The 20,918-nt window shown below is 39.2% G+C and overlaps 1 protein-coding gene across 1 annotated transcript in view; it reads right to left on the reverse strand.

The window, feature by feature from the left end:
* LOC136877707 (neuropeptide Y receptor type 2) overlaps nucleotides 1-20,918 on the reverse strand; it is a 981,897-nt gene that overhangs the window by 333,320 nt on the left and 627,659 nt on the right. Inside the window, exons 4-5 of the mRNA XM_068228711.1 lie at nucleotides 11,445-11,469; nucleotides 3,483-3,498 (exon numbers count right to left, since the gene is read on the reverse strand). Coding sequence (XP_068084812.1) covers nucleotides 3,483-3,498; nucleotides 11,445-11,469 — 41 coding nt within the window. The remainder of the gene's footprint in view (nucleotides 1-3,482; nucleotides 3,499-11,444; nucleotides 11,470-20,918) is intronic.

A 20,918-nucleotide genomic window follows, 5' to 3' on the forward strand; every position in this document is an offset into this window, starting at 1 on the left:
AATTCTTTCATCGGTGAAAGTAAAACCTGGTTTAAAGTGTACCGTAATGATATGTCTAATTTAGGAGAATTTAAAGAGAAGTTCGTTGACAAGTTTTGGGATGAGAATATACAAGGTCGTGAGAGAGAACGGATTATGCTTGGTAAATATAGACAACAGGGGGGAGTGTCTATGACAGAATACTTTCTGACACACGTGCTTATATGGAAAAATCTTAATAGTATTGGTTCAGAAGTTGATATCGTAAGGAATATGTTGAAACATTATTCTGATAAGATTAGGGAAGCTGCGTGTATGCAGAAAGTCAGTACTATCAAAGAAATGGAGGTATTGTTAGATAGTTTCGAGGCTCTGAATGGTAGAGTAGGTGATAATCGACCGCAAAGTAGAACTGTAGAAGGAGCGGGAAACAGGTCAGATAATTATCAGAGGAGAGGGAATAATAATGATCAGCCGAGGAATAATAGAAATTTCAATAGTGATAGAGGTCAGCAGAATTACCAGAGAGAATCGGAAGATGGGAGGCGTGCAGATGTGAATTTTGTGAGGAATTATAGACAGAATAGCTGGAGAGGGAATAATTATGATCAGCCGAGGAATAATAGAAATGTCAATAGTGACAGAGGTCAGCAGAGTTACCAGAGAATCGGAAGATGGGAGGCGTGCAGATGTGAATTATGTGAATTATAGACAGAATAGCTGGAGAGGGAATAATTATGATCAGCAGACGAATAATAGACATTTCAATAGTGTTAGGGTTCAAGCAGAGTTATCAGGGGCAATCCGGAGAAGGAAGGCGTGGAAACTTTATAGGCCAAAGTGACGGAAGGCGTGAGGATTTAAGTCATCAGAGAGAGAGTAATAGGCCAAATGCGAATGGTATTCAGGAATAGTCATCGAGCCAGAGTATTTCAGATTCACAGGGAATCGGATAAATTAAGTGAACAGTCTGAAGGTAGTAGATGAACAGGTATGTAGTATAAGTAGTTATGTAGTGAAAGTAGATTTAAGAGTACAGTGTGATTGTGACCGAAGTAATGTTAAGTGAGATATTTAAGTAGTGACGTAGTCGTAGATAATGAAGTAATTAATGGTAGCAGTAAGTTAGACGTAAGAAGTGTTCTGTTAAGTGATGTATGTACTTATAATACTGAGAATACACTGTAAGTAAGTAGTGAGATAGTAACTCCGATGATGGAAATTGTGAAGGTAAGCATAGGTAATATTAGATATAACAGCCGTTGGGTAAGTCACAGTGAGTAAATAAGATGATAGCGGTACCAATCAGGATTAAGATAATTGTAAGTTTCAGCCACGCCTTGTTGTACCAGATCTTGTGTATCCAGTGATTTTAGGAGCTGACTTGGTTGCAAATCATGGAAGTAGAGTAGACTTTAATTTAGGTAGTGTGTGTTTATTCTGGGAGTAATCTAGCAAAGATGTACGTGTTAATTATGATGGTCTGAGGTGTGTTAGTGACGTGTGTTCATTAAAGATATATGAGAGGTAAGTGAAGGTGTTCCTAGTGAGAGGAAATGTGTTGAAGTGTGTCAGGTGTCTATAACGACCAGTATCCGAGGGATAGTCGGTACGAGGCAGTGACGTGAGGTAATTTGTGTGAATTACAGGAGGAGTAATTGTGTTCGATGTTAGGTAAGCATCGAGATGTATTTAGTGGTAAGTGAGGAAGAACACGTATATGAACATAAATTTGTAGGACATGACCATTTATCTTTGTGGGAGGGAAGTACCCCATTCAACTTAAAAATGCTAGTGAAGCATAAGAACAAAAAACATTATGCTGGATTACGGTATAATTGAACCATCTTGTAGCTATAGTATTGATTCTTTAATTATTGTTGCCAAGGAGGATGTGATTTCTTGAGATATGTAAGTTAATAAGGGCAAAATTGTTTCAGTTTGAGTGACAGAGTGCTACCCAGAGTTCCATTTTCATCATCTGCAGAGGCGGTAAATATGTTGTAGTTGTTCTTTTGTATCAGGGGTATTTCACTATTGTGAACCATATCGCGAAGTGTGCATATTTTTCAAAAGATCAGGAAGGGGATATTGTCGGTATTTGTAGTATTATATATGTAAAGAAATATTTCACGTGAGATTTGTTGAAATAAGAGTAAGATGATTAAATTTTGTGAGAAACTGGCAAAATAAAACTAACATCTGCGATATGCGTGTGAACCAAGTGTCGTATTGGTGTATTGGAAGAATAAGTGCTACATTGTCATGTACTGTGTGACAAAAAAAAAACGGAGAACAGGACATTGGACAGTTATTTGCGATAACAATATGCGAGAACAGTTCTCATATAAGTGATATTTCACAAAAAGTTTTGATATGTAAAAAAAAAAGAAGAATGTAGTGTAATCATTGAAAATTATTTGTGTGTGTTAAATTAAGGGCTATGCACTTTTTATGAGAATGGGACACTGAACAGTTATCTACGATGGCAATGTGCGAGAAAAATTCTCATATATGTGATGTATTATAAAATGTATGGATGCTGAAAAAGAAAATTATTGTTGTATACTTATTTAAAGTGTTTATATGTGTCAGTGTTATATATATATATATATATATATTATGTTGTTCATAAATCAATCGATTCTTTGTTCTTCGATTTATTTATGAGGGAGACGAATTGTAACGGTTCAAATCCCGTTACAAGATGATATCTGTATTTTTATTATTGTATGATTTTATCTGTATTATTATTATTATTATTATTATTATTATTATTATTATTATTATTATTATTATTATTTCAGTATTATTATTATGTTATCTGTGATATTGTACTATTATTGTAATTATCCGTTTTATTCAATTTTGCAATTGCCTGTTGCTTGCAAGATTGCACTTAGATGTATACACATATACGTATGTGTAGATTATCATTAAACACCTGTACAGTGAGAATTGTTGTATATATCAGAGATTGGAAGTGACGTTGTTATAGTGCAAGATTAGTGGCGATTCTGCCAAGTAATCGCCGCGCCATGGCTACGGCATCGTATTTATTTAGAATATGCGCTCAGAGAGTCAGCCGGCGGGCTATTTCACCACTGTGTGTAATATCTGTCGCGTAGGTGGGAGTATGTCATTGTTATTTCTGGAGATTACGTAGTTGTGTCAACCAACGTCTATATAAGGTAGCTCCATATTGTAGCGTCAGTCATTACTTATACGGATGCAGTACAGTGAAGTAGTCTACTAGATCAGGAGGCCTTAGTTGGACAGTCAACCAGTGTGAACGAGAGATGGTGAAGACTCAGTGAGCCATTATTGGTCATTGAGAGAGTGAGACCAAATGGTTGGTCCGTCACTTAGTGGAAGACGCGGACGCAAGGCTTACCAAGGAGTCAGAGAGGGCAACCCTGGACCTGCCAAGAGGTCATACCATATTGACTTACAAAGAAGTCAGATGATATGGAGAAGAAGCAGTCGCAAGGATGTATCACCACGTTAGGCGTGACACATCTACAGTAAACACCAGAGCAATGGATTACGTCGTAATTACACTCAAAGTGTTGAAGGTACAGTCAAGTGAATCAGTGAGGGGAATATTTCGTATAAATTGTTAAATGTCCGGTCAAGAAGAATTCAAATTCATGCCTAGTTTCTTTCAGTTGCAATGTCATAATTTCATATTCTCATCTGTTTTATCGCAACAAGACTCACTATTTTTTGATATATTATTTAAAGAATATATATTGTTTTATCAAACGAATTCAGGGTTTCATTTCATTGACAGTAAAATATCTTAACCTCAAAATTAATGGGGAAACCGAACGCCAATCTCCTTTTCCCAGAACTTATATGGTATGTTGTCAACAGTAAGCTTATTACCCCACACCCTAGGGATAGTCAAGAGTCTCATTCTATTATTGCTGTACTGAGTGACAGCTGGCGCCCTTCAAATAACGTATGTGTAAGTAAGCAGGTAACTGGTAAGTGTGAGTACCAGGTTCGACGAGTGTGTATTTTATTTAATGAATGTTAATTTTCAGATTTTCCATTTTTAATGCAGATATTCAGATTTTACAAGTTAAATGCAGATTTATATGTTTGTAAATTTAGTCAGCGACTTAAGAACATCTTACAACAGAAAGTAATTAAATTCTTCGAAAATGTATGTTTACCCTATTTAGGGTTTGTGTTTTATTTATGATTTGAACTGATATATTATTTCATATTGTTAGTTTCCTTTGGACTATTGAATTGCATGGATTTTTCTATTTCAGCTCAGTTCAGTTTTGTGAAGTATTATGTCTGCTGATCTTTGTTATGAGTAATCAAATGCCTCGTCCAGACCTAACGCCACCGGGCGAGTTGGCCGTGCGCGTAGAGGCGCGCGGCTGTGAGCTTGCATCCGGGATATAGTAGGTTCGAATCCCACTATCGGCAGACCTGAAGATGGTTTTCCGTGGTTTCCCATTTTCACACCAGGCAAATGCTGGGGCTGTACCTTAATTAAGGCCATGGCCGCATCCTTCCAACTCCTAGGCCTTTCCTATCCCATCGTCACCATAAGACCTATCTGTGTCGGTGCGACGTAAAGCCCCTAGCAAAAAAAAGACGTAACGCCCACACCTTCTTTCCTGGAACACTTATTATATGATACACATAAATGACTGACATTAGTTATCAGGTCATCACATTTCGTACCTTGATTTACTCACCAGGAACAACGTAAAATGAAATCATATCACAAATATCTTCAACGAACGTCAAAAAACCTTCGGAAAGAACACGATTTGTTCCGCAAACTATGACAGCAGAACGTGTTTTAGAACTGCAATGAAATAGTAAAATTATTGAACTTTATTGTAACTGAATTAAATTAGTGCTTTGACAAGAAAAGTAGTAGGTTTAGATAAAAACGTGTGTAAAATGAAGTTTGTCATGTTCAGTGCTCCCCTGCACAGAGATATTGCTCCATTATCAAACTTCAACAGAGTTCAGTCTATCCAGGTGTGTGAGCGAATGTCGCATAATTTACAAAACATCCAACTTAAGAATAAATCGATCTTCCTTTGTATACAGTGAAACAAAATGTGTCCATGGACATAACATGGTATGCTCCGGTTAGTTTCGGGGGTAAATAAGATTTGAAAAGGTTTAAGGTTCTTTTTCTCTGCTACAGTAAAATGGAACATCAATATGACATGAAATGACACCAGAACAAAATAACTTCTGACGGTAGATAAGGCTACAAAAAAAAAAAAAAAAAAAAAAACACCATGGCACAACAGCCCCGAAGGGCCATGGCCTGACAAACGACCACTGTTCAGCCCACAGAGCAGTAATATTGTATCCTTTCGTGTTCTTACATATATAAATGATACGAGTTAAGAACCGGAATCACAGATAAGGCTATTTGCGGATGACGTTACAGTATATAGAGTAGTAAATGCGTTCCAGAATTGTAATCAACTGCAGGGGGACTTGAACAATATTGTGAGATGGACAGCAGGCAATGGTAGGAATGTAAATGGGATGAAACGTCATGGTGTAAGTTTTACCAAGAGGAAAAGTCCTCTCAGTTTCAATTATTGTGTTGATGGACTGGTACTATCTCATGGGGAACACTATAAGTACCTGGGCGTTAATATAAGGAATGATCTTCATTGTGGTAATCATATTAACGAGGTAGTTAAGAAATGTTACAGATCTCTTCACGTGGCTCTGAGACTATTTAGGGATTGTAGTAAGGATCTAAAAGAGAGGGCGTAAAAGTCTCTGCTCAAACCCGAATAAGAGTTTGGTTTTGGTGTATGGGACCTTCACCAGGACTACTTGATAAGAGAAATGGAAGAGATTCAAAGGAAAGCAGCCCGATCTGTTTTGGTGATTTCCGACAAAGGGACAGTGTTACTAAATTTTCAGTCTGTGCTGAGCTGAGCTAGTGAGCAGACGTGCGTGGTAACAGTCCGTATGTGCAGGAAAAGCAGTATGGTCGTAAAAGTGCAGCAGTATAGGAATGTGATAGGGCGTTGGCACAACCCGGGTCAAGTGGATCAAGGCGGAGTGTAATTAGGATTTAATATAGAAATAGAACTGACAGAACTGTTGATGGCGGCAGCTATAGAGGATATTCTATTAGTCATCGGAGGCATCGAGATGAAGACATGGAGAAAATAAAGAAAGTTGTCCGCGATGCTTCTCAGGCTGACCAGACCAAAGAAATGTTCGAAGCGCAGTTCCAACAAATCAACGATATGAAGGACAGCATAACCAAAGATCGAACAGAAATAAAGGCGAATATAAGAGAAGACAAGGAAGAAAGAGCTATAATAAATCAGATGATAAAGGCGCTAGAAGAACAAGTACCGGTACTTCAATGGCGAGATAGCAGAAGAACGGAGGAAGAGAAGAGAATAAATATTAATTTTTACGTACTGGATGAAACGGAGGGAGAATCTAAGATGGAAATGATGAACTCACTCTTTAAGCTATTGAGAGAGAAATTAGGCTTTGATTGTACTGAAAAGGAGGTAGGTGATTGGTACAGGATGGGAAGTAATAGGGAAGAAGACGTGTTAGAATTAAGTTTGTTTCCTTATTAATGGCAATCCGAATTTTGAACAGTGCGAGGAACTTGAAGGACAGCAGAGTTTGGATAAAAAGGGATATGGACAGAAAAAGCCTCCAAGAGCAAAGAGTTCTACAATTCCATTTACGATTAGCAAGAAAATCGAATCTACGGGCATTTATAAGAGGAAACCGCTTGCATGTGATAGGAGGTACCTGGGCGAGAACGTGGACGGTCAGTGATCTGGGTGATTTTAAAGAACGACGTAAGCAGTTGGGTCATCAGCGGAAGTGCATGGTGAAGTAGTGATGACACTAGGGATTCCATAGTATACGTGCGGTGCTGGTGTTGATAACCCTGGACAGGTGATTCAACGGTCTACGTCAGATCTTCTAGTGGTGTTAAATAACAGTAGGAGGAACGACGAGGTGAGCCGGATGTCAACAGCGGCGCCGCGTGGAGGAGCTGAGGATACTTCCAGTAGGTCAGTGAGTCTAAAAGACTTTTTTTAGAAGAATGGGATGCTTTCAGGTGGTAGATTAAAAATAACAGAAGAAGTATCTGAGAAGGACGTTATTTGCTCTCCGGAAGGGAGTATAATGGAAGTGGAAAGATCTAGAATGACTAGAAGTAAGTCAGGGAATTTAGAACATAGAAGTAAAATATAACTAGAGCTAAGGGTATCATGTGTTAATATTGAAGGAGTATGGAACAAAATAGGTAACGAATACTTTAAAGAGCTACTGGAAGAAATGGAAATCGTTGGGCTTGTAGAAACTAGGGCTGAAACAAGAAAGACTTAAAGATAGAAGGGTGTATCGTATGGAGTCAATATCGATCAAGGAGATCCAATAGAGGAAGGATATCGGGCGGAATTTCAGTGGTTATCAAAAATAACTTAATCACGTAGGCTGAGTGGACCTCGAACCAGCCCTCAGATCTAGGTAAAAATCCCTGACTTGGCCGGGAATCGCACTAGTAAAACTTGGGAGTAAGGAGGCGAGATGCTCGACTATGTGGTATGTTTCGAGCTGTCAGTTGTGAGTTGGTGTGGAATGACATAAGTATAAGAAGGTTGAGTGAAGCTTTTAGAAGTAGGAAATATCATAACATGAAGAGGGCAGGTAGGAGCATATATGCATTTACGTGACGATGAGTAAGGGACTGGAATATATTATCAAAGGAAAAGTTCGATAAATTTCCAAGTTCTTTGATAAGGAAAAGCTACGTAAACAATTATAAATAAATTTAAATATGAGGTTAACAATTGATAGGGAATGTGACACCTGGGCCCTAAACGCAGATCAAGGATTATTGACGATTGTTTCGTGAGATCAGCGCGACGAATCTTCTCGGCCCCTTATTCTTGTCTTTCTAAACCGGTGTCGCCATCTCACCGTCACACAGCTCCTAATCGTAACCACGTAGGATGAGTGGAACCCGAACTAGCCCGGAGATCCAGGTAAAAAGCCCTCACCTGGCTGGAAATCGTATCCGGAGCCTCCGCGTAACACGCAGACACGCTACCCTACGCCGCTGAGCCGGCAGCTAAGGCTATAAGGATGACTAAAGCTCAATATTTGTAAAACACATCTGGCTCTGTATTTAGAAACTAAACACGGAATCAGATCAAACATTCACATATAAAGTTTTGCTATACTATTTGCTACTTTGCTTTAGATCGCACCGAGACAGATAGGTCATATGGCGACGATGGGAGAGGAAAGGCCCAGGGATGGAAAGGAAGCGGCCGTGGCCTTAAATAAGGTACAGCCCCAGCATTTGACTGGTCTGAAAATAGGAAACCACGGAAAATCATCTTCAGGGCTGCCGACAGTGGGATTCGAACCCACTATCTCCCGGATTCAAGCTCACAGCTGCGCGCTCCTAACCACACGGCCAACTTGCCCGGTCATAAAATGTTCTACAAATACGAGTATTACTTGACGAATTTCATGCAAGTGTCGGTGACTACATAATTACATTGAAGGCGTAAAGCAACACGCCTTCCACATGAACGGCTAAAAATGAGAACGTTGGAAAGCGTATTTGCACGTAAAAGTCAAGCCACAGAACGGAAAACACAGGATATATATTACTTAAGTTTGTATCCACATCACATATTGCCATCTAATCTACTTGCATCATGCTCATTACAAGAACGATAAAAGAGATATATCTAGCCCAGGCGGTAATTGCCTGCTCCGTTCATCCCAAAGTGATGCGGATTGAATTCCTCTTTAAGAAAAGAATTTCTAGAGAAAAATATGACCCTGGGCTTCGCTATACCTATATATGTGAATGTTATTCTTCTTCTTCTCCTCCTTCTTCTTCCCTTATACACCAGTGCCTCTTGCTCACTAAAGGTAGCCAATCATCATGGAGTAATTATTCCGTACTTGTTCTTCTCTCATCAGGGTTGCCATATTGCGGAACCATTGCCAAGGAGTACATACAGTACTTGCGATAGCAGCGTAAATGAAGAAATCCCAACAATTCTAATATAACGTCATACGCAACTGTACGTCACTTTAATGGGCTCTATTCCAAATAATTTATATTTTTGTTATGATAAGACGTAAAAGTACGTATGCAACTTACGTATTCCATCGCCTCGTGCTATGATTTTCCCACTCATACAAAGAATCCATCACGTTATGCACCAGATGCGTAAATAACTAAATACATATATATGTGTAGCAGTCGGATAAGGATGTTCCTACTATTTTGATACATAGTGCAAACTCTTAAGAAATTCTAAAACCTATCCTCATGTGTTGACAATATCTTAATTCTATTTACTCACATTCTTTGAACTGTATAACATTTCTGCTGACTATTGAAACCACCTTTAAACCACTACGTCGGCAAACAGTAGGAGAGCAAAGATCCTGTCGAGAAGTTTAATTCCTGTAATTCCACTGAAATAAAACATCCACCCGTCTATGGTAACTAAAGTTCTTGTTTACCGTTTTCATAGTAAATGAAGAGAATTGTACAAATTCTTCCCATCCCCTGCTCTCCACGCAATAGTGGCTGCCTGTATAATAATTAATTAATAATGTAACAACATCCTTCAATACAATAAAATAATACATTTTTCTCTCCACCGCCATTTCCTTTAAAATGTCCGGGAACGCACCGCCGTTGCACCTATAACAACCCCTATGCAATTATGTTGTGGGTTAAATAATGACCCACAGCACATACAGTATGTTATCAGAGCGAGAATTGTATGAAATACTTCGCACAATATTGATCCTCAGATGACAGAAATTTTAATATAAGAATTTTATTGACTAAAGTGGTCATTTTTTAAACTGTTCCTTTTCTTCAAGGGTGTTTTGTATGTTAGTTGTCACCTAGTTCAACTGAGTAACATATTTACATTATAAATGGATTAAAGGTTGTGAAAACTGGGCGAGTTGGCCGTGCGGTTAGGGGCGCGCACCTGTGAGCTTGCATCTGGGAAATAGTGGGTTCAAACCCCACTGTCGGCAGCCCGGAAGATGGTTTTCCGTTGTTTCCCATTTTCACACCAGGAAAATGCTGGGGATGTACCTTAATTAAGGCCACGACCGCTTCCTTCTCAGCCCTAGGCACTTCCCACCCCATCGTCATCATAAGACCTATCTGTGTCAGTGCGACGTAAAGCAAATTGTAAAGGAAAGGTTGTGAAAATGTTACAGAATGTTTTTTCTCTATTTTGAATAGTGTAAGCTTTATTTATAAAAATAATGTATATAGAAAGCAAAGCAAAGTCATCTCCGTACAGGCCATGAAGGCCCTTGGAGGGATGGAAGGTAAAGGCTTCCACTATCCGTAACCTCGTCACTTGATGGGGTAGAGTGGTTAGCTCTACGTTCGGACATTTTTGCCTGCAGGAAATAACCTGGTACTCATTTTTGGTGTGGGCTGAGTGAACCTCAGAGCCATATGCACTTCCGGAAGGGGAAAACACCTTTCTTAAATTTTACGACTTCCTGACTGGCAAACCGAGCACGCTTTGGCCGCCTCGGCCAGGAAACCCCTCAATATATGCAGACGTTACCTAGAAACAATCATAAGGTAGGAGGCCTACAGTACGTACTTTTAAAAACATTTATCATATTGGGGCCAAATTCCGACCCGCACCTAATTTCGTCCCCCTACGGATTTCAGGTTTGCACGGTTGGTTCCTAATGTTTAGCCGTGCGCACACGCGTAGCCTCATTCCGTTGTCTTGTTGAGAGACTTGCTTATTTATGTACCATGTTCAGTTTCCGTGTGCAAGGAGTATTCATTTTTCATGCTGAGCTGAGTTCGTGCAGCATTCAAATATAATATCCTGTTATTTCTGGAGTTAGCACTGATAGGAGTATGAAATACTGGACTGCATTTCAGTCGTGTGGTGTAGTGCCTGGCGTGTAATCTCTACAGTGAAGTGGTTGGTGTGGGTTACTGTAGCGGCTATTAAAATAAATCAGGGAATGTTCGTAATTTCGCCCCCTTTCATGTTATTTGTTATGTATGAAGTGTATTATTACTTTCAGATGGGAAAACGCAAGTAGGAGAACAAGGAGGCTGGGAAAAAAGAGTGTTAAGGCAGTGAGGGATGAGATAATGGGTTATAAACATTCAAGTAAAGCGGTTGACATCCCACGAGCAGCGCTGAAAGACTATGTTAAAAAGAATACCCAGAAAACATTTTTCATAAATGGCCTTCAAGGAATTCATTATAAGGAAAGTGTTTGGTAAGTTTAGTAAGGAAAAATGTATTAAAATTAATTGTAATTTTCAGAAATTTGGTGGGGGACGAAATTACGAACACGTTTTTGGTAGTTTAGTTGTTGTACTGTTTATGTTTATATAAAATATTGACTAGATTACTTTATAACAGTTTCGTTGTAACATGTCTGTAAGTGGAGAATATATTCCTGAATTTCGACAAGTCCAAATCTGCTAAGAGGACGAGATATGGCCCCCCAGCCATATCTGAATAATGTATCAGGAATCTGGATTGAGTGGAAGCAGGCACACGTACTACAGTATGTAACACACCCATCACCTCACAACACAAAAATGAAACTATGTTTTAGTTCCCATTTGTAACAACGTAATAATGCTAAACAGTTGTCTTAAAAATATTGTAACAACTATTCCGCGAGTGTGACTATATTCAACAAGCCTATTTCAACTGTAAATAATTATTTAATTAGCGTATAGCTTATACAGACAATATATATTTACAGACGAGAAACAAAGTAATTTGTGGTTCACAATTATTGAATATCTAGTTTTTCAATCCACCGTACAGCATCTGGAGTTACCAGCAGGAAGTCATCTTCATCACCGTGATAGGCTCGATTCTTGCATTACCTGACGATATGATGAATAGTCTGGTGTAGAACTCCGCAGTCACAGTCTGTATTAGGTAGCTTTTTACACTTATGGAGAGCGGATCTGCACCGGCCATGTCATGTTCTAATTCTGTTCAGCGCAGTCCAGGTCTTGCGTGCTAGGTGAGATCCGCTTGGAACTCTGGGACCTGAGTAAAAGGTATGCAGGCGCACATCTGTTGCTGCTTCCCATCTACCCTTCCACTCATCAAGAGGTTTAAAATCCTTAGCATCCGTGTCAGTAGCATCACGCAGAGTTGGATGGCGTGATTTTAGTCTATGAAGATACAAAAGTAGCAGGCGACCATGCACGGGTAGACTAGGATTTCTCAAGATCATGTGGTATTCCTTCATAAGGGCATTAGATCGGCGTAGATCAGGTGGCATTATACCAGTTAGCAGTGGAAGCTATTGAGTTGGAGAGATGTGATTGCACCACATATGATGCACGTTGTGGTATTAAGCTGGGAGTCAACAAGCCTTGTATGATGACTAGTCAACCAAACAGGTGCACGGTACTCAGCACTTGAATACACAAAACACAAGGCTGAAGATCGCAAGGTGGTTGCTGGAGATTCCCGGGTAGTTTCACACAGTTTATGGAGGATGTGGTTTCGAGACTTCAACTCTTGTTCTAAGTTCAGGAGGTGTTGTTTGAAGGATATAGTACGGTCCAAGATGACACCAAGGTATTTTGGGTTCCAATTACGAGGAAGAACTCTTCCTCTGAAACTAACATTCAGTTTCACGTTATCCAAACCACCATTTAAATGGAAGCAAGACACGTATGTTTTACTCACACATGGTTGAAGTTTTCTGATTTTGAATTAGTTTTTCAGTAAAGACAGGTCTTTGGTCAGAATCTATTCTGTTGTCTCCATTACTTGATCTTCTACAGCTAGAGCCAAGTCATCGGCATAGCAGAATTTTCTGTATGAAGTGCCATAAAGTTCAGAGAGATATAAGTTGGACAATAATGGTGAGAGAACTGATCCTTGGGGCAATCCGTTGTTCAGCTTCCTCTCCTTGCTTATCTTGCTTCCAGTGATTACTTGAAACTTCCGATCACTTAACATGTTGTTAACAAGTTGAGCCATCGTAGAGTTGCTCAAGTCTGTAGGTTTAAACTCTAATTGCCTTACACGTGCCTCCTGGATGGTGCTAATTGACCAACAACGAAAACAGGCAGCCAGACGTTCCACAGGGTCTCCTGGCAATGACATATCGACGAAATAATAAAAACAGTTCTTCCCAGAACTCATTAAAGAGAAACATTGGTCCATCTGTCAGATTGTAAATAGTATGCTTGTGGAAGATTATCTGAAATTTAGGACCTTTTCCCGTCTTCATCAACAGCTACGCAAAAATGCTGGGTGGTCTGAAACAACATGAACCGAGTACATGAGAGTTAGAGAGTTGGTCATACTGATAAATAATTTGAAAGAATTACGTCGATATCTCGCATCGTTGTCATTTTCTCATCTGCTGAAGTTAGCCAATCAGATCGCTTCGCGAGAAAATTCAAATGGGCTTTACGAGGTGGTGTTGCCAAATGTTCGCTTAGTGCAACACAAACCCACATTTCAGGTATGGCGCTACGCTCACAGAACGCGAGTGTTCCAATGTCCAGCGTTTTCCTTCTTACGTTAAACGATGCTTAGGAAGGTATCAGTTATGCAAACTTTTCGAGTACAAGGAATAAGCGAGTTCTTCCTAAAATTTCGTTTCAGTGGCTTTTACAAACTGTTTTGTAACATCTCTAAAAAGGTTAATATTATCTATTTGCGAGACAGTGGGATATTTTACAATGAAAATGCTAAATCAACTAAAACCTGTTTTACAAATATCGATTTCTAGGCAGCCACGTATTGTGGTAATGATATCAGCGTTAATAATGGAGTTTGATCCACAAGTGTAAACCACAGTATGTATGACAGGCGATTGATACTAACATAGAGAAAAGATGGTGGTGGTGGTAATTATTGTTTTAATAGGAAGTACTCGGCAACCATCCTCTATATACACTACTCAGAGAGGGAAGTTGGAAAGGATCTAACACTTAAAAAAATTTAACTATCACTCAGAGAAAGACAGGGGCCTCAAATGGCAAGGAAATGAAAGACTCCCTAGACCTCGAATGCTCTAAAATCGTTGGGGTTGGAAAATAACGACCGTTGATCAAGAGCCTGGCACAAGTAAGTGGAAGTAATGTCAGGATTCAGCCAACGAGGGAACACACACATGTGTTTCACTCCGATTCGGTTGAAATTTGGTAGGAATATTCGTGGGAGGCAGTAGAATGCTAAGATGAAAACTGCATGTCCCCAGCGCAAGTTTAAACGCCAAAATAGAACAAATAATTAGTCGTAAAATTAGAAGTGCCACGGGAGTATCTGGGTGTGGCGGAGAGGGAGGGAGGAGCGAAGCAGCGGACGTGAACAGCGTATAGTCGGGCTGCTCGCTCGATTCGAACGAATGACCACCCACCCCCACCCTCCCGGCCACTCTTCTTTACTATACCGCACTTCGCACATACCTCGTATCTTCCCGATTAGAAACGTCAAAGCAGATCAAGAGTTGTACATTGATTAGTCGTCCGATGAGACAACGTTCTTACAATGACAGGTAAAATCTGACGTTCTTATAGTCATTTATATGAATGATGACTGTATATTTACTTTAACCGATCAGTCTGGTTTTCATGAAGAGTTCCATTCTGGCAGGACCCATAATGAACGAGGAGAAAAATTCGTATTAGTGGAAGCACAAACTATGAATTCACTAACTCACAGCTACACAATACAGGCAATAATTTTGGCAGATGGACAACTCCTGCCGAAGTTGCTAGTGGTGTTGAAAGAAAAAAAATGGCAAATTTGGTCCTAATATAGAAAAAAATTATTTACCGCACCAAATGTGTACACTTTGCCTTCAAAGTCTATAAAACTGACCAAAGAACTTGTACAGAAATGGTTACGGGATGTTTATTGTGAGCTAGTACCAGAGTACAGTGTTTTAGTTCTCGATTTCTGGACCGGACAGAAAGAAGAAAATATTTTAAATGCTAAAATTGGGAGTAAGAAAATCATTAATGTTCAAACAATTCCGAAAGGAGCCACTGTATTTATCCAGCCGTTAGATGTTTTGGGCTTCCGCATTTGGAAGCAATTTATACGTATTTTGTACGATTTAATTTTGTTAAACTCGTTAGACATCAAGGTACATTTAAGGAACAACATTTTAAAAGTGCAATTTTTGACGCACAACCAGTTCTCTCTGCGTTTTCGTAGCATGTGGCAGTACAGTTGGTACAAATGTGGCTGTGTTAACAAGAAACCTTCACAATTTGTTAATCCAGTCGATTATTGTTTCAAAGAAGAGCCTTCCTATAATCAATGTAATACTTGTGAAAGCGACAGCGCTGTAAAATGTGCATGGTGCACACAGTATCTGTGCCTTGTACACTTTTCTGTAAACAATCACAATTGCACTAATTACAGCGAGTAACAAGAACTCGGGTGTGAATTCTTCATACCTTATTGGTATCGTTGTTCAAACATCGCCCTTTGTACACTTGTTTCATGTGCTGTTTTCATATTTACATTTTGCACATCTAATCGGGAAGTTAAGGGGAACGCGCTAACTATACGCTGCCTGGCTGCTGGCGCAGCTCGACACAGCCCGGTTGGCTCACGTCCGCTGCTTCGCTCCTCCCTACCTCCCCGCCAAACCCCGATAGTCCCGCGGCACTTCTAATTTTACGACTATTTCTTTGTTCCACTTTTGCGTTTAAACTTGCGCTGGGGACATGCAGTTTTCACCTTAGCATTCTACTGCCTCCCACGAATATTCCTACCAAATTTCAACCGAATCCGAGTGAAACACATGTATGTGTTCCATCGTAAGTGCTCCGTGGTGACCAACCAAAGTTCCCAAGTTAAGAGCCTCTGGGTCCCCTTCTAGTCACCTCTTACGATAAGCAGGGGATACTTTAGGTGTTATTCTACCGCCCTCACCCACAGGGGCTCATCTTTAAGACAATGAGTGCTCATACGATGTAGGAATCATCTCACGACCCTTGGCCGCCTTACCTTTGAGACGTCCCCGAATCTCCAATTGGCGTTCGGAATTTGGAATTACAATAAGAGTTCTTACACATTCAAAGTATTCTACAATTCTGAGCCCTTGCTTTTTATCCATGTGCTGCGACATTTTATTAAAGAGGCAAGATGTTTGCACTTCTCCGCAGTCTCAGATCTTCAGTATCTATTTTTTCCGTACACGTATAGAACGCACAGAGATTTTATGACTTTATGACTGAAGAACTGTAATGTTTTTGTATTGCTTACCATCCCAGTACGGAATTATACGTTGAAATATAGAAGTTTCAATACCAGCTTGTAAAAAAACTGGTCAATTTTTACATGGCAAACAATAAGAAAATGCATGGCTTTATAATGACGTTTATAAAAATTTTGCCATGACAATGGTGAAAGCTAAAACATTCATATTTTTATTTTATTTTCTATTTGTATTGTATTTTTTCATTTCTCATTAATTATAAATTAATTCTTCACTTGCTATTATAAAAAATGAATCATATTCTGTTGCATGCCCATGTGACTGTCAACCCACCCCCAGGGCATGTGCTGGCCTCTCCTTGTATTGTGCATTCGTCTGGTTTTCCAGTGTGCTTTCTCAAGGACAAAACGAGAATGCTCTGCCTCCAACCGAGCCCCAGAAGATTCCAGTACTCCATCACCGGAGATACATAACCGCGAAAAGGGAGGAGTTGAAGTTAGACAACGGTAATGTTGGCTGTAGTCCGCGTGATTGTGGAAGTTATTGTCAGTATCAGTGTTGGAGTGTTGATGTTGTGTAGATGGACAACAGTAGTCGTTGCTTTAGAGTGAGTGAGCAGTAGAAGTTGTAGTCATCGCTGTGTTTATCTGAGGAGTACGACGAAGAGTGATGTTAAAGTGTGATCGCTATTGTCAAGTGATGCTGCGTTTATGCCTTCCCGAGTAATAGGTGTTGAGTAATTCGCTATGTGGAGCGGTCACGTGAAATGATTGTGTGAGTGAAGAGTCTTTGTGTATTGTGACTGCTAACAAACTCTCTGTTCAAACTTTTGCGCGTGAAGCTGCTGCGTAGAGTAACTAATCGTGCGAACCAAAGCGTAAGATGAGCTTCGGTCATTTTATCGTTGCAGAAAAATACCAGCGCTGGCGATTTGCTTTGAGGAGGTCAAGCGACATTGTCAATAACCACTAACTTGGGAACCTGGTTCATCCATTGTCAAATAAAATTGTGTGTGAATATGTGTAATAATTAGGTCATCCTACATTAAATTCGATAGAAGAGACAATGCTTTATTCGTAACAATATTATTCACTCTTCAGAAACTGTGTTGGGGCAGCCCAGAGGCTAATTTCCCTAATGTAACCACCCGATTAATACAAAGTGGCAAATCGTGATTCAAATACTGCAAACGGCTATTTGTGCTCTTATGGCTCTTCTCAAAACTCGGGACCATTTACTGTTTGACTATGCCATAGATGGAAGTATAAGAAATCATTTCGAGTGTCACCTGAATGGTTGTAACACGGAACTCTCAAAATCGTTATATAGACTACTCAGAAAATTCTGCTTCTTCATATAATTCATTCACCAAATATTTTGTGTCAAGGACCCATTATTAATTAACTGATTTTTAATATATAACCCTCATATACTCATGTAAAATACGATTCCAACCGTTACGTTATTCATTGAGTAAATAAATAAATAAATAAATAAATAAATACATAAATAAATAAATAATAAAATAATAAGATGACCTCACACTCTTAGCTTCAAGTATGGAAGAAGCTACGTACCAGCTATTCTTCCTAGAATGCATAGCAGCTAAAGTAGGGCTGAAGATCGCTGTTAATGAAACAGAATTTCTGACCAACATCACAGAAGCACCCAACTTCATTTCTTTGGGGGACAAAATAATACACAAGGCCAACTCGTTCAAATATCTTGGAGAATGGTTAACCCCAAATGTTAATGAGGACCTTGCATTGAAGAGTAGATGCACTAAATTAGAAAGAGCTTTTCATCTTGTAAGAACATATACAAGTCTAAATCCCTCTCCTTGAAACTTAAACTTAGACACTACAACACCGTAGTAAGACCATCTGTACTGTACGCCTCACAATGCCTAAACACGACCCGGAAAGTACAACGCGGAAAACTGTAACTGTAAGAGCGAAAGATCCTCAGGAGGATTATGGGTCCCATTAAAGAAGGAGTTGGGTACAGAATAAAGCACAACAAGGAACTGTACAGTAAAATAGAGAGAATTACAACAGCTATGGGGAAGAGAAGACTAATTTTCTACGGTCACATCGTCAGGATGGACAGCCAGAGCCTCACTTCAAGGATCTTCAACTCTGTATCTAGAGGGAAAGCAACAAATGCCAAACGGACAAATTAAATTCGGGAAGACCTACAATACCTAAACATTGATCACATTGACATTTACAACTTTCTCCAGTCACTAACAACTAAATCACTGCGTCCAGGAGTCAGAGTGAAATGGACTCAAGAAAGAAAAGACATCCATAGCGCTAGAATGAAGGAATACTGGGCTAAGAAGAAGAAAAGAGCTTACCAGAGTTAAGAACCACGTGGTCCATCGTAGGCCTAAACGAAGAAGAAGAAGAAGAAGAAGAAGAAGAAATAATAATGATAATAATAATATTGAAAAGAAGAAGAATTATTAAATCTCTGGTTCACTCAGGCTAAACCTTGACATCTCAATAACATGACAAGTGAATACATGAGGCTGCACTGTTGATCACGGACACAACATTGAAACAAGCAAAGAAGCAACCTTCCAATCATCAGGGTTGGTACCGCGAATATTGTCAGAGAACCATTAGTTCAAATTAGAACATAAATTACAGGAACACGATTTATCAAAAATCCCATATACATAAACTGGTATTTAAACCGGAGATTTCTTGGTGAAAACCCAGTAAATATATAATCTATAAAATATATTTTCACTTGAGAAAACGGAAATATGTTAAAAATATGCATTTTTATACTATTTGTTTCATTTTAACTTTTTCTGCTTTTTTATGAAAAGCTTTATAAACATATTTCAAGTAATAATACAAATATTTCTCGGATTGTTATCACTGACTTCTCAAATGTTCATTATTTATTTCATGTGCTTAGAAAGTATACAAGACCTGGGGCCTTCTAACTCAAACTGACTAGTTCACATTATTGCGTATAGGGAAAATACCGTAATCATTATTTTAACACTCAATTTCGTGAGGAAATATAATTCTAGTGCACATAATTATACAAAATCGTCGTTTTTGTCTGTGTCCTTAATGTCAACCCGATACTTAATTTTATACTGGTAAAAAGATATCTAATCAAGAGCAGCAATAACGCAGAAAAGGCTGAAACTGCAAACGAAGCAGAGTGAGGAAACGATAAGGTGCTGACCGCGTGGTGCATGCACACCTACGTGCTAAGAATCTCAACAACAACATGTGGGATCAATAAAAATGAAATCATCCACGTACCACGTACGTCAACGACGAATACAGCAGCTAGTTAAAATATATTTGCTCTTGTTGAAGGAGCCTCGGTTTTAAATTTTGAAATGTGTCTATGCCATAAAAATGCACACGAACGCACAGTATGTTAATATGTGTTATCATTGATCACCAGAAAGCAACTTCAGGCGAGCATTGCAATTATATATTTTTACATTCATTACAGGGAATATTTTAAATAGGAAATTGAATTTCAGAAAAGTCGAGCTACCAAATATTAGATGTGATACAAAATTGCATTTTGTGATTATTATATATGTATTTTTCTCTAAACTCGAAGTTGGATGGCTGTAAAATTCGCCCAATCATCCATTGATTGCATTGACACTCATATTTTATCACTTCGATTCCCTAGGACACTGCCCTTGAGGCGGTAGTGGTTGAATCCCTCGCTGAGTCCGAGGGAAACACCAACTCTGAAGGGTAAACGGATTAAGAACGAAAAAGGAAGAATATAATACATTATACATCAGGAACGTTTCCTTTCAAAAAGGGTTCCCTCTGAACTTGCATCAAGACCGTATTAATAATATGAGTCTTAACAATATTGCGTTCTTGGTCTGGAACAATTGTAATATTGCAAATATCTTCAAAAGGAATGCATAGACTTTTCAAACTACTGCGATTATTTGCACGAGATTTCGGGAGTCGTGATACGTCCAACATATGAATACAGTACAGTATATTGCACCCTTGCTTACCGATTGTTAACATCTGGCTCTATCTTTTGTAAATGTAGATTCTTCTGTTCTCTGGGGTTCCGGGTTCTTCAGTCACTTGTTGATATGAATCGGTGGGTGGCATAAGGAAATCTAACTTTTACTTGAAGTAATATTCAAGAAGAGGGATAAAATGGATCTATTAACTTATTTAAAAGTAGTATTGACTGTAACCTAGAAGTTCCTGACGTCCTGTATTCTGATGACCTTTAATGAAACTCCGCAAAATGGATAAGCACTGTTCACTGTCATCGAGCGATTTAGCTGCGTGATATGGGTCAGGTAGCTGTGAGCAAGCATTCGGGAACCCTGAAGTTTGCTTTTCGTGGTTTCCCAATTTCACACTAGAAGATTCATGAATTTGGAACCACATGGTCTCTACAGATATAAAAAGGAGCCCGCTGTCCTAGTGCCATGTGTGCGGGGCAGCTGTGGAAAGTTATATATTCGAGGTCGATACCCTGTCCGTCTGAGTGCCGATGACAGACGGATTACAAAGTGCGAGTGTTCTAGTTAAAATTTCTAAGTGTCAGAGGTGCGAACCTAGGACTCTAACTTAGTGTGAGATAGGAGGTAATAAATTACCTCAAGTTGTTAATAGTTATTGACTTGTATACGCTGTGAATAATAATAATAATAGAAT

This window comes from Anabrus simplex, chromosome 7 (assembly GCF_040414725.1).
Source record: "Anabrus simplex isolate iqAnaSimp1 chromosome 7, ASM4041472v1, whole genome shotgun sequence".
NCBI lineage: Eukaryota > Metazoa > Arthropoda > Insecta > Orthoptera > Tettigoniidae > Anabrus > Anabrus simplex.